Source organism: Phycomyces blakesleeanus (genome assembly GCF_001638985.1).
Source record: "Phycomyces blakesleeanus NRRL 1555(-) unplaced genomic scaffold PHYBLscaffold_16, whole genome shotgun sequence".
Taxonomy (NCBI): Eukaryota; Fungi; Mucoromycota; class Mucoromycetes; order Mucorales; family Phycomycetaceae; genus Phycomyces; species Phycomyces blakesleeanus.
Window position 1 is genome coordinate 936,680 of NW_017265149.1, and position 25,285 is coordinate 961,964.

Genomic DNA, 25,285 nt, shown 5'->3' on the forward strand with positions numbered 1-25,285 from the left:
ACAGGTTATAGTTTGGTATTGTATGAATGCATTCTTAGTAATTATTGTATATAACTCAAAGTAGAAAAGATAGAAAAAATTGCATTACTTAATACCATCAAAGGCTTATGTATAATATGTTTAACCGTACAACCCACTACAATTCTAATAGTTACTGACAGTTAAAAAGTATACGCTATACAAGAAAAAATTCTTGCCAGGTTAGGTTTGTAACCCACATAATTTAGCGCGCTTAAATTCACACAGTAACGCCATATCACTGTGTCTAACAAATAGCAATTAACTGACACAAGATGGCAAAAATACACTTTTTCATTGTTTTTTTTTAGATCTATTTTGACAACCTTAAAACATGTACATAGCAGTAGCTTTACAAAGTATACCCGAGGTCAAAATCTACCAAAAGCAACTAGATACAGAAACTTAAATATGAAAACAAAAAATATAATTCACATTATTTTATGGGCAACATAAAAAATTGCGGCATGAATTTTTACTGCCTTTATACCCAAAAGCAAGAAAAGTCACATATAACCTGTTATGGTAATAAAAAAAGGGTATACAAGCCACGTCTTGATACTTTTTTAGGAAAACCTGTAGTTCTAATGCTAACTGGAATTATACGCAAAGGTTTACCGTCTCAATTCCGAAACACACTCTCCGCAATGGCCGCATCATCAAAGGGAATTGCAACAATGAATGAACCCGAAATCAGCAATTCAAACGAGAAAATAAATGAAAGCAATAACGAGAATACAACTGAGGAAAAAGATAGCAGACTTCTTCCAGTAGCAGACACGCCGAGTGGGTGGCCTGCTCCGCCACAAAGAAAGCCAAAGACTGGAAAAGAACGCAAGGAACATTTTATTAAAAATCGATCGTGGAAAGCCGCAGAGTCTAAACCAAGATGGGAAGACAAGAAAGACGATAGACCACAGCAGACAGGCGAAAAAGAACCGCGACTACCAAAGAAAAAGGTGGCTATGCTTATAGGATTCAACGGCACGGGTTATCAAGGAATGCAATCGTATGTATATTTTTTGTACAGTGAACTCTAAAGAAAAGACATATAACATTGTGTATCACAACTATCCTACAGAAATCCTGATGCCAAGTCTATCGAAGGCGACCTATTTGATGTTTTATGCAAAGTTGGTGCAGTCTCAAAGGACAACTCAACTGATCCTGGAAAAGTGAGTTTAGCTAGAAGAGTAGCTATATATATGGGTGATTAGTAAGGCGCTGTCTAAACATCAAACGTCATAAACAGGTACAATTAGTACGTGCAGCGCGCACTGATAAAGGAGTGCACGCCGCTGGAAATCTTGTTTCTTTAAAGTTAATCACCGAAGATCCTGATTTGGTGACCAAAATCAATGACCTTCTTCCTGAACAAATTAGGGTGTGGGGTAAATGATATATATATATATGTGTGTGTGCGTGTGTGCGTGTGTGCGTGTGTGTGTATGTAAACAAGAATAGAACCTCAATATTTACAGAAATATATTTTGTGTAGGCTACGTCGAGACTTCACGTTCATTTCATGCAAAGAGTAGCTGCGACTCCCGTACCTATGAATATCTCCTTCCTTCTTATGTTCTGATGCCGCCCCACAAGAAAGAGCTCAAAGACTCCCCTGGTGCAGAGGATGATAAAAAATTGTTTATAGGCGACAGTGAAAAAGTATACTATGTGGCTCGTAGTACACCTGAAGAAATAAAAATCAAAGATCAATATCGAGTTGAAACAAGTGTATTTGAAGAGTTCCGAAAATCTCTTGATATGTTCAACGGAACTCACAACTTTCATAACTATACTGTGGGTCGCAGTTTTAAAGATAAGAGTTCTAATCGATATATGATGAATATTGAGGTAAGTTCACGACTAAGTTACTTATAGTCAACTAACTGTATACCAGACATCCGAACCCATGTTGATAGAAGACACAGAATGGATTAGCGTAAAGCTCCACGGACAATCATTTATGCTTCATCAGATCAGAAAGATGATATGTAAGTAAATATAAAATGATGGGATATAACAATGTAATATATGGCTTATTTTCTTTGTGTATTATAGCCATGGCTGCAATGATAGCCCGTAGTAAAACACCTACCTCTTTGATCACAAAGTCCTTTGAAGCTGACAGAATAAACATACCAAAGGCACCTGCATTAGGCCTGTTACTGGAAAGACCTGTTTATAGCATCTACAACCGCAAGGCAGACAAAGCCAACGAGCATGACATTTTGACAAAATCTCCTGAAGAAGCCAAACACCGGGATGCTATAGATTTTGACAAATATAAGGTACGCCAGAATAAGAATAATAATTATTGGATATTAATCTAATTACATAGAACGAGATCAACGATTTTAAGGAAAAGTGGATTTACAAAAAGATTTTCGAGACCGAAAAGAACGAAAGGGTGTATGTATTCATATACAAAATAAGTTTTTATAATACTCAATGTTTCTTCCTTCTTTCTTTTTCAATAATTAGATTCGATGACTACTTTATCCTTTTGGATTCCACTCCTGTAACTGATTATAACTATATTAATTCCGAAGGAGCTATCCCCAAGGAATGTATTATCGTTACAAAGCACACATAGCGAATATTACTGTGTTTTTGTTATGCTGTTGTTGGTTTTGCGTCGTGACCATTTGATTAATAAAACATACTGTTAAAGCTTTGTGACTATAAAATACGCCGATGGATATTGAATATATAAGATTGTTAAGATGAAAAACTTATAGATAGTATAGGGCAAGTCAGGCTCAACATTTGTTTTTAGAAATACTTTTAATATTCAAATCCAAAACCATGTAATTTTTTATTATTAAAAAATCGATATATAAAAAGCAAAGCAAAGAAAAACAAAGCAAAGCAAAGCAAAAAGAACAATCTTAGATAGAGACAATATTTTATTATTTAATAGAGAGAAATATACTGATATCATCATTTTATGATATTTTTCTTTGTAAAGTATAAATTTTGCTAATGTAGATTCTTTATTTTTTTTTGTAAGTAGAACCATCAATAAAATCTTAGCTATATATTCCAATAAAACACAAAGTCATTGCTGCTATAAAATTAGCGCTACCTTTGTCATTTAGTCAACCTTTGCAATAAACAACTGGATGTTAGTCTCGAGTAAACTGAAGGCACAATTAGATGATTTTCTTTGCTATATACCTAACATAGCTTTCAATATTTAATTTATACTTCATATCATATGATAATTGACATGTTGGTGCTAGCTACATCTCATAATGAAAGGATAGAAGTCGGTCTCTTCAGTGATATTCATTTGCTAATTGCTTTCATTTTTACTCATATATGACTACTATTAGTATCTAGAGTACTTATAAAGAGAGGAATTAGGAACATATACTACGTTCTGCATTATAATCCCCAAACACCCGACAACAATTACTCGTATTGTCTTTAAAAATCATCTTGATACATTCAACTATTGGTATAACCTCATTTCAATAAAACTCAACCTTGAACTCAAAATTCCACCACCTACCATATGGTGATAATTCAGATAATATACACTTATATTTTTTGCCGTATTTTTTGCTTTTCTAGCTAATACCCTTATAGCACATTGAGATACTATAAGTTTATCTCCTAGTGACTTGTGGGTTCCTTTTACGTCTACTTGTACAAGCAAAAGAAAAACAAATCTCTTTGTACACTCGAATAAAAAGCGCACAGACCAGTTTAGAGTAACCTACAAATCGCCGTTATAGAAGCTTGCACTCCACTTTAAGAGTTATTGCTATACCGATTAAAACTAAACCATTCGTTACTCTTTTTACTTCTTTACTTCTTTGCTTCACTTTACTTTGCAAAGATATTTTATACAGACTTTTTAGTTAAATTTTATAAAATGTTACTACTCTCACAGAACAGTTACACAATCCTACTAAAAAAGAGTATACAGCTATGTCACTGCTCTGACGTGGGAGGCAAAAAACACCCCTGGCAAAAAAAAGCGCAGTCCCAAACTTTAGTCGCAGACTGCGGGTATATCAAAATAAAGCCCATTCAACCGACACGGTTTTCTTCTCTTTAGCTTTTTTTATACTCTGGAGACGGGTACCCCCTGATTGCCTGTAGTTGAGTTTGACGCGCTACCTATGGGTCGATTGGGAGACATTCTTTTTCCATTCTGTGCAGGAAAAAGCGGAAGTGCGTCGTCTCTAGCTTCTTGGTTAATTCTTAGAGGCGCAGATCAACATTGTTCTGAATTGTGAATTTAATTGTATAATTTCTGAAACAATGGCGACGAGCAATGTTTAAAAAAAGCTGCCGCCGAGTTAGCATCATGAAAGTTTATTGAGTGGAGGACGGGGAGGAAGTGGAGTTTACTGCCGACTCTTCATGAAATCCTTGTTCGAAGCTCTTTGGAACTGACGGTGTTGCTTGGTAGTCGAACACGCTGGACCCTGCTACTTTGTGGTAGGTTTCTCTGGTACGTTCGCAGGCCCTTCTCAGTGATGAGATAGGGCAGTTGGGATGAACCCGGTTGTTGTCTTACGCCACGGATTAACACCATTCCCACACCTCCTTCGCTACCAAGTCAGGTTTACGTCCTGAGGGAGATTGAGCCGCGTAATGCGGGGACAAAGAACTTGGTGTCATGCTTTTTATTTTTTTACTCATGTAAAAAAACATTAAGTGAAATCATATAAAATAAAATAGCTTCTTTATGTATATCTTTAATAAATAAATAAAATATTTTTTAAACTGTTGTTGACTAATAAAAAAATACGTGTTCAAACTTTTTTTTTTACTTGATTGAAGAGGTTAATGTTGTAATTAGGAAGTCTCCTTAATAAGAAAAATTAATCTAGTTAAATAAATCTGAAGATTAATATAAAATAATATAATATGGGTATTCTTATCATTGTGTTGATTACCGTGTTTGATTGTATGGGGCCGTTTTTATCTATAAAGTACATTAAGAAAACTCAAAATACTTTTTGAGAATAGCAATGGCGTGAAACTTATAACTGAATTTGGCTAATCTGCATGGAGATTGTAAAGGAGATGCATTGGAATGAGAGAGATGGAAAGGTATAAAAAATGCGTGTCTGAAAGAAAGACAGAAAAGTCGTGGCGAGGTGTATACACAAGTAAACGTGCTCATTGTATTTACACAGACTGTGCACAAAAAAATCGATTTGGGTGTATTTAAGAAGTAAGCATCATTACCTACGTCTTTTTATATTACAGGCTTTAAAGATAATTTGACAGACATAAAGTATAAAGTACCAATATGTAGATGTCATAAAATAGCCACGTTTTCATATTGGATTGCATAGAGCAGAGTAGAGTGTTGGTATATACCGGTTATTACAGCTGATTCATTGATATTGTTGATTTGTATGCTGGTTTTTTTTGTTTTGTTTAGGTCCTGGTGCTCAAAAGATACTCTGCTTTTGCTATTTTAATATTTTTAATTTTCTTTAAACGTCCACCAGAATTTATCTACTTTCTTACCTAATTTTAAAGAGATTGAGAAAGATATTTTCTATCAAGAAAGGAAAACTACTAATCTTGATTGATAGATAAAACTCCCTGTGAATCTTGTTATATTCGAACTATCTGACAAAAGTTATTTCTGATAGTGTTTCAACCTGTTTAAAAATCCTCTAATTTTGGTAATAATTCCTGAAAATCACATTATATTGCACTAAGGGCGCCCTCACAACCCTCTTATTATCAACAAGCTCTTCCATCAAGTCAACAACCATTACATCCTTCTGCAACCTTTTTTCTTTTGTTCTTTTCTCCCGCCATTCATGCTCAATGATCTCCTGCGTTCTCCTTCCTCCCCTAGCACGTCACATAGATTCTTACCATCTTTCCTGACGTGTCATGCCCCATTTATTATGAAGAAAAGGAAACGAGTTCTCATTTTCTGTTCATTTTTCCTCCCAGACTCTCTGTATGAGCTAATTTTTGCTTATTGCATTTTGGAAATATGCCTTCCATACAAGACATTCATTCCATTTTTTCCCTTCTGGTTTCCACCAGTTGTCCCTCCGAGCACTCCTGTTGTTTCTCTCATCATCTGTACACTCTTAACAGCCTGAAACCATCCCTAAACCTTTGTATTTTAAGATATTCTGTTCCCGGGTACCTTTGTTTTTGCCTCTGAAGCTTCTCTTGTCGCCTATCTTTACTAGGAACTTTATTTGCCTCTTTTTGCCCAAGTACACTCATTCATATCATATACAGTTTAAAATATCCTAACAACAATAGAGAATATACCTCAAAAGCAGGATTGGGCACTCCTTTTCATCTTAGAATTGATATCTCAATAAAAAACATATATTGTACTAAAAAGATAAATCTTGCAGCACGCACATATATTAATTCAAAGCGCAAATACCTTTTGAAAAATTCAGTATTAGTGACCTGGCATCTTGTGCAACTTATTAATGGTTATTTTTTTTGTAGCTATTAAGATTTTATATGCCAGGATAGATTTTTCTTATGTGCTGGATTGATTTGAGTCTAGAATAATCGGTCCGAGTTAATTGAGTTATTTGGTACCACAAAGTGGCTTTAATGATCAATCCTCTATGCATACCCATAAAAAGGCTGAGGCCTTCTAAGGACTCCACATTTTCTCAAATTTACTTATTTGTACTGCTCTTCTCGTATAACTCTTTTGAGCCAAAAGTTGCTTTTTTATAACCGAAAGAAGATCATATTCATATATATATAAAGTAAATGGGGCTTTAAAACAGCTGTGAGCTAGACTCTATAGAAATAAATGAGGAATCAGGCTTTTCGAAACTCCCGGAATTCCATTGTCTCTAGAAAAATGAGAATGATGTCAAAATACTAGGCTGAAACTTCCATTAAAGACAACCTCTAAAAGCTAGTAAAAGTAAATAAAATGAATCAATAAGCCAAAGAGCTTTTTTTTAAAGAAAAAAAAAGAGCCATATTTCTTAATATCTAAGCTAAATTTACTATAAATACTGGACATTGTTTTCCGTAAATTTATTCCAATCATCTGTCTATTCAATCATCATTCACTTCAGTCAATATTTTATCATGAAGACTTCTTTTGCTTTTGCTTTACTTGCCATGGTTCTCGGTCTGGTCTGTGCCGCCCCTACAGGAAATCCCGAATTTGAGAATATCAACTGCTTCTCTCTCACATATCCCGTCAATGGCACTGTATGGAACAGCTCCGGAACTTACGAAGCTCTCTGGGATCTTACTGGAACATGCTCTGGTACATACTATGCTTTCATGATCCCTGCAACTGAAGAGTCCAACGGCGACTATACCTTTGGAACTCCTTATCAGGCATCTGATTCAATTGATCTTAATGCTGGAATGGCTTCTATTACTCTCGATTCGAGCGAGCCAGCTGGAAAATATGTATTTGGTATCATCAAAGATACAGGAGATGATATGGACTACACCGATGTGGCACTTGTTGATATTGTTTAATAGATTTAGATTTAGATTTATATTCTTAGATCTTTATTTTCTAGTCTAAAGCAAGCTTGATAAATCAAATAAAAATGAATTTATAAAAAGAACTATTGTGTTGCTCCACCCTATACCTAAGATCAAGTTTAAAGAACCTTGACAATACATATATACTATCCTTTTGAAGTATAAGGAGATGCTTTATTATAGTGCCGTATGCCATGTTCTTATAAGCTACAATTAAAATATTATAGATATATGTATATATATTACTTATATTAGTCTCACAATATACATTATCAAAACCAAGATCACGAGATAGTAGTTAATATTTAATGGTCATATAAAAGCAAACAAACAAAGGCATGGCAATTTAATAGCACGGGAAACAGAAACAGTTGTTTTAGTAGTTTGCACATATATGTATATCAAATCAAAACTACATCTGACATCTTTAAAAAAAATATCTAAATACAAATAGTCTTGGGATGAAATCTTGAATACAAATTAATGACATGAATATTGGGGTATACACGCAAAAATCGAGTAAAGAACAGACTCCACAACCAAACACTGGTTCCTTCTTGCTAATGAACCTGGCAAGTAAACAATCTCCGGAACTGTTATATACCAGGCACACGTACACTACACATTTATACCGTGGAAACCAACCATTATACAACAGGAATTTTAATAATATCTGATATAAGCAATATTATTTTGTCTCTTTAATAAATAACACTCTCATAGTATCCACTTTTCCCATTATTGAGATACTAACCTAATAACAATCACGAATACCTCATATGGCTTGAAACTTTTGTGGAGCAGATGAGAGCGTGCGTTTATTACTATATTGTCTTTGCAATAAGTACATACCTACATCAAAGGAGATGGTGTAGTCTTTAGTTTATTTATACAGAATATCCTTTTTTAATATATTAGAAAAGTTTAGATAATATGTAACGAGCCATTATTTCGGCTCTTCTATTTTTTAATTTGTAGTTTATATCAGTCGTAATATTATCACTGTAACATATGAGGAAATGGAAATATCAATAAATTCGAGAGCAAATATATATAAGATAAAAGAAAATATTGTTAGAAAGATATAATAATAACGCACACTATAATCAATTGAAATCAGAAAAAATGTAATTCTGAAAGTATTTCTCGAGACTTCTTCGATAAAAAAAGCCTCGCGATCTCCTATTTTGAACAGTTATCAAGTATAGTAAAGTCAAAGACACACTGTTTATCTACTAAGCATATTATAAAGCTCTTTTAATGTTTCTACAAGCATATGGAGTAGTGAACACAGTCAATTTATTAAATAAAAGTGGGCATTAGTCTATCAACTTCCTCTTGTATAATTGCTACGAGTATAATAGACTCAAAGTTCCCAAACACTGTTCCATTCGGTCAGTTTGGTTTTGTGCAAACCAAAACGCTATTGACAAAATTTTACATATAGTTCGATGCACGAAGTATTCAGTTGAGCTCATATTAATTGAGGAGAATATGTTTTGTAGGGAAAAGGCCCTAATGTTTATTACACGTTTCAGGAACACAATTGTTTTTGAATTTTCATGATGAGTGGATTATAAGAAAAACTGTAGTAGAAATCTATAATGTATATATTGAATATATTTTAGATGAGAGCTGTCAACAAAGGATGCTTACTTTAGTGAATTGTATAAATGTAAACGAGAAATCTGTAAAAGACAGAGCTCCAGTGTTTATACCACAAATAAGGATGCCGTTGCTGAGAAATTGGTACGAGTAGATTTTGGTACTAGGTATATGATGAGCATTGGGGTTAAGACATAAAAGACCCAATTATATATTGAACAGAGATTTTGTTCTCCATACAACCCATTTGGGTAGGTATCGGTAGAGAAAGTGCGTGTTTGGGTGTATAAATCTCAAACACATAAATAGGCAGTCAAGTAAAACAAAAATGGTTCGAAAAATTGAGTGAAATAGCGCACACCGTACTACAAAGTGACGCCGGAAACAAACTTTCTATTCAAGCATACAGCGAGGCTTTGTTACTTTGGCGACTCATACATTTATATTTTACTTATTTGTGTTTTTACTCTTTTTTAAATCCTTTCACTCTGAAATCTGCTTTGACTTTTTCCAAAATGTATGGCCAGGATAGAGATGAGTCATTCAATTGTCGTGTATCTACATTGCTTTATGAAAACAAACTAGTATTTACATTTCCTTCAAGTGAAATTATAGTATTTCTTCTACCAATTATATTTATAAAAGTAGCTTAAAGTGCCACAATAAGCTTTATTGTTTATGTAACTAAAAGTAGTTTAATGGCTTTAAAAAAAGAAAAAAAGAAAGAATAAACTCCTCGATTATTAAACTAAAATATACTATAAGTATCTTTTACCTTTTTAACCTTTTACATTAGCTCTTCTTTTATTTAATCTTTTACTTGTCATGAAACTTTATTTTGCTTTTGTTCTGCTTGCCATAGTCCTTGGACTAGTTTATGCAGCTCCTACTACTCCTGTAAATAAGAATTGCTTCTCTCTTACATCTCCTACTAATGGAACCACTTGGAAACGCTCTGGAGTCTACCCTATTAACTGGAAGACTACTAGCAAATGCGAAGGCACATATTATGTATATATGTTCCCAACAACTCAAGGAGCAGATGGCGAATATTCTATGAAAACCCCTTTCAAGGCAACTAAAGCAGTTGATATAAATTCCGAAAGTGCTACTATAACTCTCCATCTAGAAGAGATGTCTGGTACCTATCTCCTTGCCATTTACAAGGAAGCAGGGGAAGATCGTGACAGTACCGATGTAGCTATTGTCGATGTTACTCTATAAATTTACTTTATATATAAAGTACCCACCAAAAAAATAGAATAGCTTTCTTTTACTCTCTTATATTTTAAGAAAATGTAAATACTTGTGCAAAATAAATACAGTGGGATATGTTTGATAATGGTACAAATTTGCATTCTGTTAAAGAAAAAATATACATTTGAACATTGCTATGTTTCCATTTTATCTTATACATTTATAGCATAGCAATTAAATAGATTTCTATAAAAAAGCAGTGTACTGTATTCTTTATTAACAATACTTCTATATATACTATCATTTTATAACAAAATCCGTGCAAAAATTGCTATACTGATGTGTATCGATTTAAAGAACAAGAAGAAAAGACCAATACTTAATTTTTGAAACATATTAGCTGTACCACTATTGCAGCTTCCTATCCCAGCAATAACTTTACATCTTTTATTGAGTGCGTAAAGTCCCAAGTGACAATAGGCAATGAACGATCTTTAATTATACTAGCATTTCTGTTTAAATAAAGACTGTGCAAGTTTATAGGAAATAATGACAAGAGTTACGCGGAACAATATCGACAAATACTCATTATATGAATAATTAAAATATTTTATTATGCCTTGATTTTTAAAAGAAATATATAGGCTCAAGAGACTCTATGATATGAGAAGCGACGTGTCAATCCTGGGCGCACTCGATTTCTTTTTCTTTTATAAAAAATATCATGAAGATATTTATCGGGTAACGTTGATAATAACCATATCTGCGGTTTCGTATGTTGTATCTTTACCAGGGCCAATGCCAAATATATAATCTCCTTCTCCAATGTTATCTCCAAGGGCTATTTTGCTGTGTCCTAAGGATATATCGATCGGCTTGTCTCCAAATTCAGGAACTTCATAAGTAGTATTGCCATTCTCATCTTCCAGAACTCTGACCATGTAAGCGTAGTATGATGTTTCACATTCTCCAGTAACTGTCCAAGTGATATCATAGACACCATAGGTCTCCCACACAGTGTAATCAATAGGATAAGTGATATCGAAGCAATTTTGAGTTCCGCTTGGATCCTCTCTCTTGGAGATGATATCAGAAGATAAAGGAGCTGCGTAGACAAGCCCAAGCGCCAGGATGAGTAGGGTAGATACAAAATACGATTTCATGATTAATTAAGTTTGAAAAGTAAAGAGATGATGGTAGAGATGTGCTGGTCAACAGAACAGAAAATAAATATTTATAAATACATTTGTCACAATATAATAACCACTCCATTTTTCTTTTGGTTAATCTATTTTATCTATTGCCATTGTATTTATTATATGAGACGTCTTTTAGACCAACACAAGTAAAGTTTTTTTTTTGCTCTTGGCTTAGTCCTTTACTCCCACGACTAAATTTAAATATATATACGATTAAGAATTTAAAAAGAGCATATATTCAAAAATATCCCCATCACTGTGGAGTTCATGGTGCAGTGGGACAATGCAGCCAAAGCCTCTTTTTTAAGTGTGTGCGATCATTATTGTAAGAACCCGAGTGACTTTCATTTCGGTAAGCTCAAAGAGTGGACAAAAGAAGAAATGTTGAATCACAAACATTGTACAGCCTCATTGCATAGACACAAAGAAAGAGAAACGCACAAGTCACATTAGCTTGTGTGGTGCCCCCCATTTCTATAATACTGGTTCTTTTTTAAGAAAAGGCATTCTTTCAAGTTCCAAAAATGGGTTTACCCACTTTTCAGAAGTTAATGCGCCCAAGTAAGTTTCCCTCCTGCACACTTAAACACACTGCAATTAGTTCCTGAAAAGCGAACGAATAATTTCAACTGCTACCCTCCAGTATAACAGGCTTGCGGTGTATATCAGCCACTATGTATAGTCATTAATTTGTCATACATCAGTCCAAAGTCTAAAATATACGGTGATCAACCCAGGATGGTGTTTCTCTCGCACATACAAAAAGGGGTGCTAAAATATTTGTTCGTAGATTTTGTTGGAGTACTATTTCGCTTGTTCTTAAACCATATCGGCAGTACAGTCTTAACTTTATATGTTAATGAAGGATCAAGTGTTGTTGTATAATGTTTTCCTTTAAGCCAAGAAGTTTTTTTCTTTTGCTTTTACTTTAATTCAAAAATACACAGTATTTATATATTAACAACACTTTGAGTTAATATATACATCAAAAATAATATTATTGTTCTTGCTTCAAAGAGAAAGAAGAAGAGCAATATATAGTGACCATGAAGATTAGATAAATGCAACTTTAACGCGTATACCTTTGATATTACATCTAAGCTTGTTTCACTCATAGTCTAACTCTGTTAAATATCAAAGGACAGATCAAATAAACCTGGCTCTTGTATATAGATCAGTAGTAATACTTTACTGATAGAAAACACATATCAGCTCACAAAATTATAGCGCTAATTATTCATTGGTATCTAGACAGCATTTGACAATATCTAAAGTCTATTTACGCTTACACAACTGCTAAAGTTATACCCACAACTGTGGATGCTCCAAAGCTTTAACTTTGCCTATACATGGCAGCTGTCAAATTTTGTCCGTTTTGAAAAGAAAAATTACAATTTCATAAAAATATAGACTTTTTTAAGAGAGTAAGAAAATAATTTATGGAAGAAGCATATATCTCATATAAGGCATGAGTAGACCACTACTATTATTTAACTCTTACAAAGTATGACTTCTGTTAATTAAAACCTAAGAGCTTCTTTAACATCCCAATGATCTCAATTCAATGTATTGTCAAGGTAAGGGTAGAGTTGCTAACCACATACTCATTTACCGTATTAAAAGCTATTGAGTATCTATGAAGATATAACAGCTTTTAGTCGAGTACGCTCAGCATAAAAAATACAAGTCAACAATATTTTATTGTGATAATATTTTAGAATTTGAATTATCTTAGACTATGAATATTCGTTGTAATAGACAGAATTGAGTAAATTATAACCTCGAATGTGTAATTTGTTTTAAACTGCTGTCAAATGATATATTTCTTGATTTTTTTTCTCCCTTTGAAAGCCTTGAATGAAAAATACAGGCAATTAATTTAACTTTATAAAAACTCTTTTGTGCAATTACATATTTGAGTTATTTAATAAATTTGATTTTTGAAAGTGCTCAAATTGTTTATCATAATACATCTATATCTTTAAAACAAGTTCATGAATTACTATCGCATATACTATAGACGATGGTAATTGTGTACCCAATTGAGATGAACAATAGATACAAGTAGGTAAATTTAGGGATTAAATGACACACCATGTAGCAATTAAATTCACACGAGAAGATTTCTGGCTATCAAGACAATTATAGAAATTTGAAAGGCTTTCATAAATTTAGACAAACGGGTAGTATAAACAGGTAGTAAATACTTAAGATTGATAGCAACATAAAAATCGTATAATAAACTTTAGGAAATAGTGCTATCATAAATATTAGAAGATGAGTAGATATAAATCATTAAATAAAGAAAAAGGAAACTAAATCACAGTATTGCTATTATTGCCACTTTGTTTTAACCAAAGTTTTCAATTTTTGTATGGGTTATGTTTGTTTTTTGTTTTAATATCAAATATTTAAATAAACTTAGACGAACAGTTTTTTCTTTCTTAGAATAGTATGGCTATTTCTTCTTAAACTATCCCAATGGAGACAACCGGTCTACCTCGTAAATCATCTAAATTCGGTAATTCTTGCTGAAAACTGCATTATATTCAATATCAAGCTTCTATTTGAAGCAAAAAAAAAACAATATGGTTGATCTACCGTTGATCTACATTCAAGAAGTACTTGCACTACTCTCACCACTGTTACTATGGTAACTAGTATTCAGAGTAGCTAAATTTATCTCATAACTATAAACATCATAGATACAATAACCTTCTACAACTTGATTCAATTTGATTTAATAGATTTCCAAATACAATAAAAGACTCTCAAAATAATTATTTTTCTGACCTTTCCTAATTGCAAATATTATAGAAAGGAAAACAAAGGAGGGAAAGCAGACTGCTTGCAAAGTATTCTCTACAATAATCTGCTGGAAAACAATGAAAACCCATTTTTCAAAAGTTACTATAAGACCAGATCTATTAACTGATATGGTGCAAGTTCTACATATAGATATATCTATTCCATTTTAGAAAGAACAATAACAGACACTGTTCTTCACAAAGGTCAATGCATAGGTTATAGTTGTGTTAAAAAGTTATTAGTTTTTAAAAGAAGAGTATAAAAGTGAGTCAATGATCGAGATAAAGATTGATTTAAATTCATTACTTCTTTTCATCGTCCTACTTAAACAATGATTAATCATGAAAAAAAAGGCTATACATACCAGCAAGCAATTGGACTCCGGGTACCTCTGACTCCCCCGCTAGGAAAAAAACATCATGCCCGCCAAAGTAACATAATTGAGAATAAACATGAAAGCATGTATATCCATAAATTCACTAATTAGGAAAATTCCATTAGCTGCCATCAACATGAGCTTTGATAACGTAGAGGACGCTAATGGGTTTGCAAAATCAGTGTACGAAAGCAAGGATCCATACAAAATATTTTTACTTCGTCCATCTTTTATCAACCCACGCAAGATAGATAAGATGCCGGCCGACCCCAGTGAAAAGTGCATGATCATGTAGCACTGAATGTTATTCTCCAAATCGGAATATTTACCTTTTTTGGATATGATAGAAAAACAAAGAGCTTTTGAATTTATATATTTTATATTTTATATTTAGCTCAATTTCTTTATTCTTTCTATCGTCATTAAAAATAAAATATTCAACTCGATCTTGAAACCATCTTATAAGCTATGCCTATCCCCATGTACAGCGAAATGAATGATTACGATGACCATCAATATTGGGACCAGGATTTATATCACGAAGATGAATATTATCCTCCTGTGACGCATTCCAGGGAAGGCTATTACTCGCCTCCTCACAGTTATTACGATCCTCGAGATAATGTACGATATCCTACAAGACGTACACATGAATCGGACTTAAATACTCGAAGAGAGCCAGCATTTCTTAGATATAGTCGAGTTACTCGGTCAAAAGAAGAATATCCTAGAGTCCAAAGAACAAGAGCTCAAGATGCATATCCTCAAAGAAAATATGAATCTGGATCCTTTCAAAACTATAGAGATTATTATCCATCGGACTACAGAGACCCCATGCCCAGAAAATACACGCATAATGAGCCTTATTATGAAAGCGACGGAGAAGAAAACGACGTACTTGATGAATGTCACATTCTGGCAGAAGAAAATGCACTTCGTAATGAACAAGCATCGTCTTTGTATAGATCTCCTGTGTCTTCACTCCCTTTCATTCACGAGGGATCACAAATTGCTTTTCAAGAGCCTGGTACTCAAGAATCTGCTTCGAAAGACGTACCTCAGCAACAACAACAGCAACAGCATGAAAAAGAAGGGAAACAAGACATACAATTTTCCGGGCATCATGATGAACAAATCCCTCAAAAAAAATCTCGCTGGACTTTTCCTACGCTATTCCGTCGACTGGTATTTACCAATCCTGAAAAGGTCCCAAAGTCTCCAGTTAGTATACGAACAGTGATATCCAAGAGGCCAACAGGCCAGGTTATCGACTATAGTGAGCAGCAGAATATTATTGAACAATTGAATCAACCTCTGGCGGAATTACCTTGTCCAGAGCCTCAACTCACACAGTTGACACACCTCAAGGATATTTGGGTATTCCGTTCGTTACCAACAGGAGAAAACATGCCAGTGTGGACAGGATTTGATTATGCCAATCAATCTTTGCTGACAGAGCACTCGCAAGATCCTCAAGGAGTAGAAATCACAGATTCACATATTAGTCAGGGACAATTACCAGTGTTGGTACTCCCTCATCGCTCTCTAGGCTATTACGCTGTTAATGCAACAGGCGACACAATTGCCACTATTGAGGTTACATGTCTACCTAACACTAGAAATGTCCAATTTGTATATCGTCAGACGACTCCACTCAGCAACTAATATGTGAACCAAGATTTCAACAGAAGCAACAATCATACATAATAATAATAATAATAATAATAATAACAATAATAATAACAACAATACTAAGCATCATCCTCATTAAAGCCGCCCTTAAATTTTTGACCAAAAAAAAAGTTACAAGTCCGTTTGTTTGTTAATATACAGAATGTCAACTTTACCTCCATTGTCATTATTAGCATTGAATGTGAAGAATCTGTTTGATGATGGCAGGGTACCTTAATCATATAGTTTTACTGCCTTTTATAGTTGACGGCTGTTTTCTTTTTTAGTTCAAAGAAGCCTTAGAATGGTTACCGATCAGTGAGCATGCACATGTGAATCGGTTCAGATTTGATGCAGACAAACACCGTGCTTTAGGTAGCTTATTGCTTCGACGTTACTTCTTTTCCAAGTTTCTCGGCGTACCCTGGAAGGAGCTATGTTTTGATCGTCGTCCAGGAAGTAAACCTACGTTGGTAAGCTTTTTATAGATAAAGCAAAGAAATGACTTATACGTTTAATAGAAAATAGGAAATGACACTTGGGTAGATTACAATACATCGCATGAGGGAGAGTGGGTGGTGTTTGTGGCTACCAGTAGACCGGGTCTGGTAGTCGGTATCGATTGCGTTCGGATCGATATTCCGCTACATACAGACATTCCTCAATTTTTGAGATCTTTTCAATCGCAGGTAGTATCCCAATGAACTTCGAATCGTTTTTCTTTCCTAAAATTATGCCTTCGTCTTTCTCAAGCTTTCAACCGAGGAAATTGAATGGATATTTTATACCAATGAGGAGAACAATATGCTAAAGAGATTCTATGAGTTATGGGGGTGTAAGGAGAGTTATGTCAAGGCAATTGGAGTAGGACTCCAACGGGACCTTGATACATTGAGTTTCAAAAACAAGACGGAGAAAGAGGTTTGGGTGCAACACAGTTTACCAACCATTCGACAACTCATTCTTTGATAGGCTTGGATAGTCATGCAAGAAGATAATTGGGGATACCATCTTTCAGACCTCGATAATGATACAATAGTTGTCGTGTGTTCAGGGTATCCTGATAAACGACCTCTAGATCACGACATTTTAGCCTTTTGTGCAACAACTCGACCATTAGGAGCAACCTACCATCAGCAAGCACCCTTTGAGTTGGTGCGATGGGAGGCACTCTCAAACTATCTTCATTAACATAGTGCTTCTTCCTGGCTCATCACGTGTGTACTCTGGCAACAAGCCAATTTTCAATAGATTTCTATTTATTTCATTTATCATTTTGACTTAATTATTATTTTATACAAGTATTGTTGACAGACCCACACTAGTTGCTCTTTTACTTTTCTCCTTACAAAAAATAGTCTTGAGATTCTGTCTCACATAATTCTCTGTCGTTTCCAATTTATTTTTTGTATAAAAAATAAAAAATAAAAATAAATTTCCTCATGGGATGCTGTGCCTCACGTTCTGCTGATGACCCTAGTACTGCTACAAAAGGTTGACTGTCTCAACAATATATATATATAAGAAAACAGGGGAAAAAACCAAAAGAAAGACCGTATAGGGCTAATTTGACAAATAACAGGAAAACCTTTTAAAAGGGCCCAGCTTACTTGGGTAGCGGAAGAGCCCATTACCCGCACTCAGCTAGATAGACAACGAACTGCATTTTGGGAGACTGCACCAAGCTACGAGGTACCAGCAACATTTTGTCTCTGGACTGCATTACCATTTCAACCGAGCCAAATTAACCATTTAAGAAAATAAAAATAGGGTAGAAGAGAGATCTGGCAAGCACTCCAAGCAGCCTGCACAACTCCGGATCTTCATCTCGCTCGTTCAATTCTCGATGCAGCAAATGTCACATTACCAACTGGAAATCCCGCTGAAGGATGCTTTGATGGTAAATATTGTGCTCCTAAATATACAGCAACAGAAACGATTTATCTTACCATTAATTTTTGACAACAGAGCTGGGTAATCGCTATGAGATTCCTCTTTACTGCATTGTAAATCCTTCGAATCTAGTGCCTGAAGATAACTCAGTACATGAAGATGAGAGTGAAACAGCACAGATGATCACTCCAGTATCACCTCCTATTATACACACTACTACAAACTCGTCTTCTAGTCTTTCAATTCGTCACTCGGTCGAGAAGAAATCTAATTCACCAATAGATACCAGCCATCCTATCATTATCCGACTATCAACAGCCAAAGACCTTCACCTGGATATACATTACCAAAAGGAGACAGTCGGGTCTTTGAAGGTGCGCATCTTTGAACACCCCGAGGCCAACATAACCCCAAAAACACACACGCTTCGATTGATCTACCTTGGCCGTATCTTGCAGGACAACATGACCATTGAATGTGAAGACGCAGAGGCATCACAAACTAAGCTTGAAAACACCTTTGCAAAACCCCATACTGTACGTGTGGGAAAGGCTGGGGTTATTCAAGCCTTGGTAGCCAAGAAAGACAACTAGTATCTTGTTTGTTTCTTTTACTCTTATAGACATCATCCACATTCTCAGAAGAAGAAGAAAAAATATATAGCAAAGTAATAATAGTCAAATCCCATTTCCATTGAGTCTCTATACAAATATGAATACTGTTTTCCCTTATTATTCAGAAAAATAGAAAGAGAAATCAATCTGTTGATAAATACTCGATCCGATGGCTTAAAATATATTAATGAAGATCACTTCAATTATTATAGTAGTAAAGAGAACAAGCGATTGAAAGAGAGAGAGAATACCTATTACGTCATTTGGATAATACATGTTCAACAACACAGCATTATGATACAAGCAAAAAATAATAATAATTATAATAAAATATGGATTGTAAAAAAAATCAAACTTCTTTTGATTAATCAATATGAGTCAACAACCTATTATACATAAAAATCTCGATAAGGTCGCCAGAAGATTCACTATTGCTCACGCAGAATCATCCAATGGAAGAATACCTAATTCCCCATCGAAACGATCCATTCCTACCGTCAATGAAACCAACAAGATCCATAGATCATCAGCTGACAAGAGACTTTTTGATCAAGATCTACATGAATCTTTGGGTCCACAACGTGTAATTAACCAAGACATGCCCCCACCAATATCTACCAGAAGAACAACCATCACGACGTTACCCGTAGGGTAGGTACTTGATCACCTATATACATATAAATACTGATCAGTCCATTACTTCCAGTCAAAGCAAAGTATCCGATCCAACCCAGGAATTTTTTCATGAAAGTATCCTTGCTTTTAATAATGGTGCACAAGGATTTGTCCAAAAGTTACACATCGATCCGCGTCCTATCAAAGATACCGAGTTCCAGCGTAAAGAACTTAAAACAATTATTGATTACCTGGCCAAGACAAATTATAAAGACAAAGTAACAACCAAGACGCTACGTGAACTAAATAATAAGAACTTCCAGAATATCTTTAAATGGCTGTACTATCGTATCGAGCCGAGATATGTCTACAGTCAACCGATTTTTGAAGAAGAGGCCATTAGTTTACTAAAAGCATTAGGGTATTGTAACATTCGAGTTTGCAACTAGATCTATTCTCATTTTTTTTCGTAAATTAGATACCCACTAGTAGAATCTATCAATCAAAAGGAGCTCCTTTCAATTGGTGCACGTCATTACTTGCCAGTAATATGGGCCATATTACTGTGGATGGTTGAGCTTTGTGAGGTATATAACGCTGTCAATTAAGAGTAGATAATCCAGAAATAACAAAGGTATGACAACAGGTTTATGACATGGATCAGGAAGAAGAATTTCCTTCGACAAAATCTGATATAGTCTCTAATCCGATGGACCCAGAGTTGCTACAAAACATATTTTATGATTATTCCGTCCACAGTTACAACCTGTTTATGGGTGGAAAAGATGATACTTCAGAAGCAGACAGTCAACTACAGGAGTGCTTTGGTAAGATGTACATTTTAATGTGCTCTTTATTTTCTAGATATTAATATGTGCAAACCTTTAGATCTACTTGAGAGACTCACTGGAGAGAAAGAAGAGATTACTAGCGTGCAGCTCAGGCAGCTAGAAGAAGAAGTCTATGAACTTAAAGAGGATGAAGTAATGTATCCAATTCCAAGTTATTGTTTCAGCCACTGGATTTTCTTTTATAACAACCATGGTTTAACAGGATCCTCTTTCAAGACTTCAAGCGATCCAAGATAAATTGAAAAGAGAATTGCAAAGGCACGAAGATTTCCAAATTACGCAAGAAAAAAAGATTGAGAAATACGAAGAGCTTATGTCTTCATCTGAAGATAATAAGGCTAGCATAGGTAAGAATAGTGATTATTTCAGTTAAATTATTTGTATTTTTTTTTCAATGGATCTTTATTGATTGATTTATTTTATTTTCATGCATATATTTAGAAAGAGAGCTGGAGGACAGACGGATTAAGCGAGACGACCTGATAAGACAAATAAAGGCACAGAATGTGTCCGAAGAACGTGTCGCCCAACTTGCACAAGAGCGTCTCACTTTGGAGAGTGATTATGGTATTACCCACGCAAAACTTTTGGATATTCAGAAGAAGGAGTTTGAAGCATCCCAATCGGTAGAAAGTGAAAAGGCAGGAGTAAGTATTTATTGAAGGGTGATATTTCTGACTTTGCTAACCAAATATTACGGATGTTGGTCATATAAAAGGTCAGTATGGCTATTTCAGAATATAATGATCTCGCTACCATGGCTTGGTTAATCCCTTCCGATGCTGCTTATGCAAACGGGGAGAATTTTCGAATTGAACTCTATCTCGAAGGAGAAACTATGGAAAGCATATTATCACAAAGCCTGGAGTCTGATATAAAGGTAAGAAACCATCATTATATATTTCTGTTATCGCCAAACTTTTTATTCTTATACCTGTTATTCATAGCCTCGACTCTTGGACCTTAAAAACGAATTAGATGATACACTTTTGATGTATAAAGAAAAATTGGGTCATCTCAATCATGAGTTGAACGAGAAATACAATGAATCGGAAGAAATAAGAGAAGATATCAAGAAGCAAGAGGAGATATATTCCAAAAAGAAGCTAGAATATGAGATAGCCAAGAAGGCAAGTTATAAAACAAAATCACACTAAAAAAATCTCATGTGTTTACTATAGGATTCAAAAGAAAAAATCTCGCGCCTAAATCAGGATGTAGAAGAGCGTGAAAAGACGATCAAAGCCATCCGGACAAATGCTTTATCTGAGCTTACCGAAGCGAAACAAAAGCACAGTCAGCTTTGTTTAGAGTAAGTGTTAATATTAAAACTTACCCATGGAGATTCGTTGGTGTATGATATACTTGCACATAGTTTGGAAGCGATGACAATACAGCACTCAAACGAAGAGGAAAGAGCAAGGCATGCTTTAAGCTTAGCCTGGAGCAATTATAAGGATCTGGCTAGCCATTTGGACAAAAGCATTGAGGAGTATACAGAAAAAGCTCAGAAGCACAGCAATACTATGCGCAATTTATAGGACGTTAAAGGCGATATAAGTATAATTATTAGCGCAGAAAAAAAATGATCAAATGGAAAAGATCAAATCTATTCCATTTACTTAATCATAACCTCAGAATGTAAGCTTTGTACCAGCCAAATTTGTATATATAAAAAATAAGTACATGCAGACCTTTTAGATATAATACAAGATTAAGATAGTCTACTGCATTTACCACATTATCCAGACGTTTGTACAATCCAACAATTTATATCATTCTTAAAAATGTCAATATTCATTTATTTATTTTTACTAAAAGAAAAAGAAAGGAAAAGAAAAGCTATACTTGAAAACATCTTCAAATATTTGATATTTGTTTTTTCTTTAATAAGAACTTGCATGTTGAAACAGGTTACCGAACAGTTCAATATTGCATCGCAACACATCTTCTGTGAACCTTCGGTTGTCCTTCGTAGGTCGATCCCACGCCATCAAAGTATAGCCTTGATTTTCTGCTATAAGCTTAAAGGGTCTAGCCTTTGGTAGTTGGACAAAATGACAATTCCAACATTTGCTTCCACAGATAGTGGAATGAGGAGGCTTGTGAGTCAGTAAGCGCATATTATTACCCTTGAAAAAACTTGGTGATGACTTCCAGAGCCAAACAGAAAAGGAGTTCTGGTACGCAAACTTGCAGAGGTTATCCACAAATACGTGATATTCACAGGACATTAATGGAACACTCTTGTCATATATCGTGTTGTTGTAACGAGACCATCTACGGGTTTTCTTGTAGACACGAGCTTCATTTGCAACTAAGAATGATTCATGTTTGTCTGTCTGAAGGCGCTCAATTGTCCAATCAAGGTGGAGAAGTGTCCAATCATGAGTAGTGTAAATGGCAATAGGCACTGGCTCCGTTTGATGTAGAATGCGATTAAGCACACGGAACATCTTCAGGCGATGAAACATGGGATGTTGTGAAACATAATAATTCAGCTGAGTGTTTGTTTGCAACAGAGCATGTATACAGTATGAGTTGTGCTGGGGTTTTCGGGTAAGAGTACTGTACAACTCGAGTTCATTGTCAAGACATGTGTCAACAATACGCAGGATGAGTTCAAGCGGTAACATAAGAGAGAGAGAGAGAAGAGAGAAAGAAAAAAAAAGACAAAAAAAAAGAAAAAAAAAAGTAAAGAGAGAAGAAATAGTCCTTTGTGTTTTTTATTCCTTTTATGATTTATCAGAGGCCATACTTTTCCACAGCAGCCTTTGATAGCAAGGTGGCCTTGAGTTGTCTACCACCGAACCATCGACCTTCGAGAATATTAAACGCCTTGTTGGTGGCTAAAAGAAGAAAGAAAAAGAAAAAGAAAAGATAAGACGTTTACAACGCAATTACATGTACAAGTACAAGTACAAGTCGGACACAAAAGATGGTGGGATCTTTCTTTTTTTTTTTCTTTCTTACCTTGTGCAGATCCAAATTCAACAAATATCTTAACATCGCCATCTCCGGTTTCTCTTCCAGTTTCCTTGCCGCCCAAGCCCTCTATGCTGCTTTCATCAGACGTGACCTGCACTTTGACACTTCGAACCAAGCCGTATTTGCTGCACTCTTCAGAGAATTCTTCGCCAAGACTGTCGTCGACCTCAGAAGCCTTGACTGCATTTTGGACCAGTAGTATCGTAGTCATCTGATAATATGGTTAGCTCTTATTCTGTATATATGCTTGGGATAGCTTACCTCTTCTCTGCTGGCTGCAAGTTTCTGCATGATAGCATATCTCTGCCGCGAGTTGATGCTAATGTTTTCTTCTTTATCCACCGACTCTACCACACTACCCTGAGCATTCACTTGTTCTTGAACCATATTTGATATGGTAGACAAGTGAACTACTTCTATTATGTGAGTACCCGCCAAAGAAAAAAAAACAAAGAAAAAAACAAAGAAGAAGAAAAAAGAAGAAGAAAAAAAGAGAGAAGACAATTATAAATCACCTTCAGGTCTTGGCTTCAATATCAAGGGAACTTCGACTTTCTTGTTTAGACCCAGGCTTTGTATGTTTGCATTCACCTTACTCATAACATCATCTTCAGTAGCAGTAGTTTTTTTTACGGGTAAAAGATCTAAAGCTTTCATCCCTTCACCTAATGGACCACCAACAATGCATGGACCAACACGTAAAGGTTGCCCACCCATCTCAAAGTTGTTCATGGCTTCCATTGCTGCCTCTGCTGCAGAAGCCTCTTCAAATTCGATAAAGCTGTGACTTGTTTAGACATACATGTGTTTACCAACAAGACGTATATATTGGCATGACTTACCCGTAACCTCTGTGGTTTCGTGTAGAAATATCTGGCTAATAAATTGAGAGTATTATTTTTGTTCCATTAAGACATTTATATATGTAACAAAGACATATATTTATATATCGAAAAAAAATGTTAATTTTCAAAAAAAAATAATGAATGATCTCACCATCAAAACGCATGCTCGTAGTTTTCCAAAAGCCTCAAAGATGCTTTCCATATTTTCTTGAGTGATCAATTGATTCACGTTAGCAATATAGAATCTACCAGGTGGTGGCAGAGGCTTGGCGACTGCTGCAGCCGCAGCAAAGTTATTGGGTCTTCCCACTTTGAGCTGTCTAATCTTTGGTTGGATCAGTCATGACTTTGAGGCCAGGGGGAAGATGGTGTCGGATTACCTCCCACCCAGATCAGCACCGTGCATCATCTTCACTGCTAGAGACGCGGCTTCTGGGGTGTCGAACTCAACAAAGCAGAAACCCTTGTGGCGCATTGTAGTGTAATCTATTGAAAGACTAATGTTTTTGACAATCCCAAACTGACCAAATACTGCTTTGAGATGAGCATCGTTCAGATCAAAGTGAATACTTCCAACATAGATGCGCGACAATACAGTCAATGTACGCACATCAACCCCAGAAGCAACGTGAGGCTGAAAATGGAGGGAGAGAAGGATGTCGTCGGGCTTCTCGGATCGGGTCTAGAGAATAATTTAGCATCCACAAGAGATGCTTAAAATGCTTACGGCCGGCTTCCATCCCCGTGCATAGGCTTGCGCCTGGGATAGCTGTTCTGCTTGAGCAGGCGACAGGTTCGGGAGTGAAAAGTCAAGCAACGGTCTTCGATCTATATTTTATAGTTAGCAAAGGTTTACTTTTTTTTAAATTTTTATTTATTTATATTTATTTATATTTGATTGGGGGTTACGTGGTAAATCTCTTTACCTCCATCGTCAGGACGTGATCGCTTAGCAGTTGAGTGCGGTGAGGTCTCCAACTGCCGTTTGTTGCGTCTATTTTCTGTACTGTGAGGACTTTGTGGATCGACTTTTTTCATAGCTGGAGATTCTGTCATGGATTTTTTTTTAAAAAAAAAGCAAAGAACTAGAAGAGACCCGCATGTGTCGTCCTGGTTTGGTTTC

At 35.3% G+C, this 25,285-nt stretch overlaps 11 protein-coding genes across 11 annotated transcripts; 7 read left to right on the forward strand and 4 right to left on the reverse strand.

Moving 5' to 3' along the window:
- Positions 1–695: 695 nt before the first annotated feature.
- Positions 696–2,614, forward strand: PHYBLDRAFT_114506 (hypothetical protein; the record flags this gene model as incomplete). The annotated part of the gene is made up of 8 exons (XM_018428398.1): positions 696–1,027; positions 1,100–1,193; positions 1,271–1,409; positions 1,517–1,872; positions 1,919–2,012; positions 2,080–2,309; positions 2,360–2,430; positions 2,503–2,614. The coding sequence occupies 8 exons, from the start codon at positions 696–698 to the stop codon at positions 2,612–2,614; spliced, it is 1,428 nt and encodes a 475-aa protein (XP_018289397.1).
- A 1,733-nt stretch (positions 2,615–4,347) lies between these two features.
- PHYBLDRAFT_147848 (hypothetical protein) lies at positions 4,348–4,656 on the reverse strand (the record flags this gene model as incomplete). Its single annotated transcript, XM_018431964.1, has 2 exons — positions 4,348–4,547; positions 4,605–4,656. The coding sequence occupies 2 exons, from the start codon at positions 4,654–4,656 to the stop codon at positions 4,348–4,350; spliced, it is 252 nt and encodes an 83-aa protein (XP_018289398.1).
- Positions 4,657–7,086: 2,430 nt separating this feature from the next.
- PHYBLDRAFT_66385 (hypothetical protein) lies at positions 7,087–7,491 on the forward strand (the record flags this gene model as incomplete). The annotated part of the gene is made up of 1 exon (XM_018441636.1): positions 7,087–7,491. The coding sequence occupies one exon, from the start codon at positions 7,087–7,089 to the stop codon at positions 7,489–7,491; it is 405 nt and encodes a 134-aa protein (XP_018289399.1).
- A 2,129-nt stretch (positions 7,492–9,620) lies between these two features.
- Positions 9,621–10,329, forward strand: PHYBLDRAFT_66384 (hypothetical protein; the record flags this gene model as incomplete). The annotated part of the gene is made up of 2 exons (XM_018441635.1): positions 9,621–9,708; positions 9,968–10,329. 2 exons carry the CDS (start codon positions 9,621–9,623, stop codon positions 10,327–10,329), a joined length of 450 nt encoding a protein of 149 aa, XP_018289400.1.
- A 563-nt stretch (positions 10,330–10,892) lies between these two features.
- Positions 10,893–11,465, reverse strand: PHYBLDRAFT_78401 (hypothetical protein; the record flags this gene model as incomplete). Its single annotated transcript, XM_018443362.1, has 1 exon — positions 10,893–11,465. One exon carries the CDS (start codon positions 11,463–11,465, stop codon positions 11,037–11,039), a length of 429 nt encoding a protein of 142 aa, XP_018289401.1. The 3' UTR covers positions 10,893–11,036.
- Positions 11,466–14,640: 3,175 nt separating this feature from the next.
- Positions 14,641–14,980, forward strand: PHYBLDRAFT_66382 (hypothetical protein; the record flags this gene model as incomplete). Its single annotated transcript, XM_018441634.1, has 2 exons — positions 14,641–14,771; positions 14,797–14,980. The coding sequence occupies 2 exons, from the start codon at positions 14,641–14,643 to the stop codon at positions 14,978–14,980; spliced, it is 315 nt and encodes a 104-aa protein (XP_018289402.1).
- A 173-nt stretch (positions 14,981–15,153) lies between these two features.
- On the forward strand, positions 15,154–16,350 carry PHYBLDRAFT_66381 (hypothetical protein; the record flags this gene model as incomplete). The annotated part of the gene is made up of 1 exon (XM_018441633.1): positions 15,154–16,350. The coding sequence occupies one exon, from the start codon at positions 15,154–15,156 to the stop codon at positions 16,348–16,350; it is 1,197 nt and encodes a 398-aa protein (XP_018289403.1).
- Positions 16,351–16,519: 169 nt separating this feature from the next.
- PHYBLDRAFT_147854 (hypothetical protein) lies at positions 16,520–17,547 on the forward strand (the record flags this gene model as incomplete). Its single annotated transcript, XM_018431965.1, has 5 exons — positions 16,520–16,585; positions 16,644–16,829; positions 16,878–17,045; positions 17,110–17,277; positions 17,329–17,547. 5 exons carry the CDS (start codon positions 16,520–16,522, stop codon positions 17,545–17,547), a joined length of 807 nt encoding a protein of 268 aa, XP_018289404.1.
- Positions 17,548–17,943: 396 nt separating this feature from the next.
- PHYBLDRAFT_95130 (hypothetical protein) lies at positions 17,944–18,383 on the forward strand (the record flags this gene model as incomplete). Its single annotated transcript, XM_018443883.1, has 3 exons — positions 17,944–18,048; positions 18,127–18,256; positions 18,325–18,383. Coding segments are annotated over 3 exons (294 nt in total), but the record flags the coding sequence as incomplete, so codon positions are not given.
- A 3,832-nt stretch (positions 18,384–22,215) lies between these two features.
- PHYBLDRAFT_147857 (hypothetical protein) lies at positions 22,216–22,965 on the reverse strand (the record flags this gene model as incomplete). The annotated part of the gene is made up of 1 exon (XM_018431966.1): positions 22,216–22,965. One exon carries the CDS (start codon positions 22,963–22,965, stop codon positions 22,216–22,218), a length of 750 nt encoding a protein of 249 aa, XP_018289406.1.
- Positions 22,966–23,028: 63 nt separating this feature from the next.
- PHYBLDRAFT_39441 (hypothetical protein) lies at positions 23,029–25,214 on the reverse strand. Its single transcript, XM_018440124.1, has 9 exons — positions 25,089–25,214; positions 24,890–24,990; positions 24,543–24,844; positions 24,314–24,482; positions 24,160–24,194; positions 23,833–24,098; positions 23,579–23,727; positions 23,303–23,528; positions 23,029–23,178 (listed from the first exon to the last, which is right to left on the reverse strand). The coding sequence occupies exons 1-9, from the start codon at positions 25,198–25,200 to the stop codon at positions 23,075–23,077; spliced, it is 1,464 nt and encodes a 487-aa protein (XP_018289407.1). The 5' UTR covers positions 25,201–25,214; the 3' UTR covers positions 23,029–23,074.
- Between the last annotated feature and the right edge of the window lie 71 nt (positions 25,215–25,285).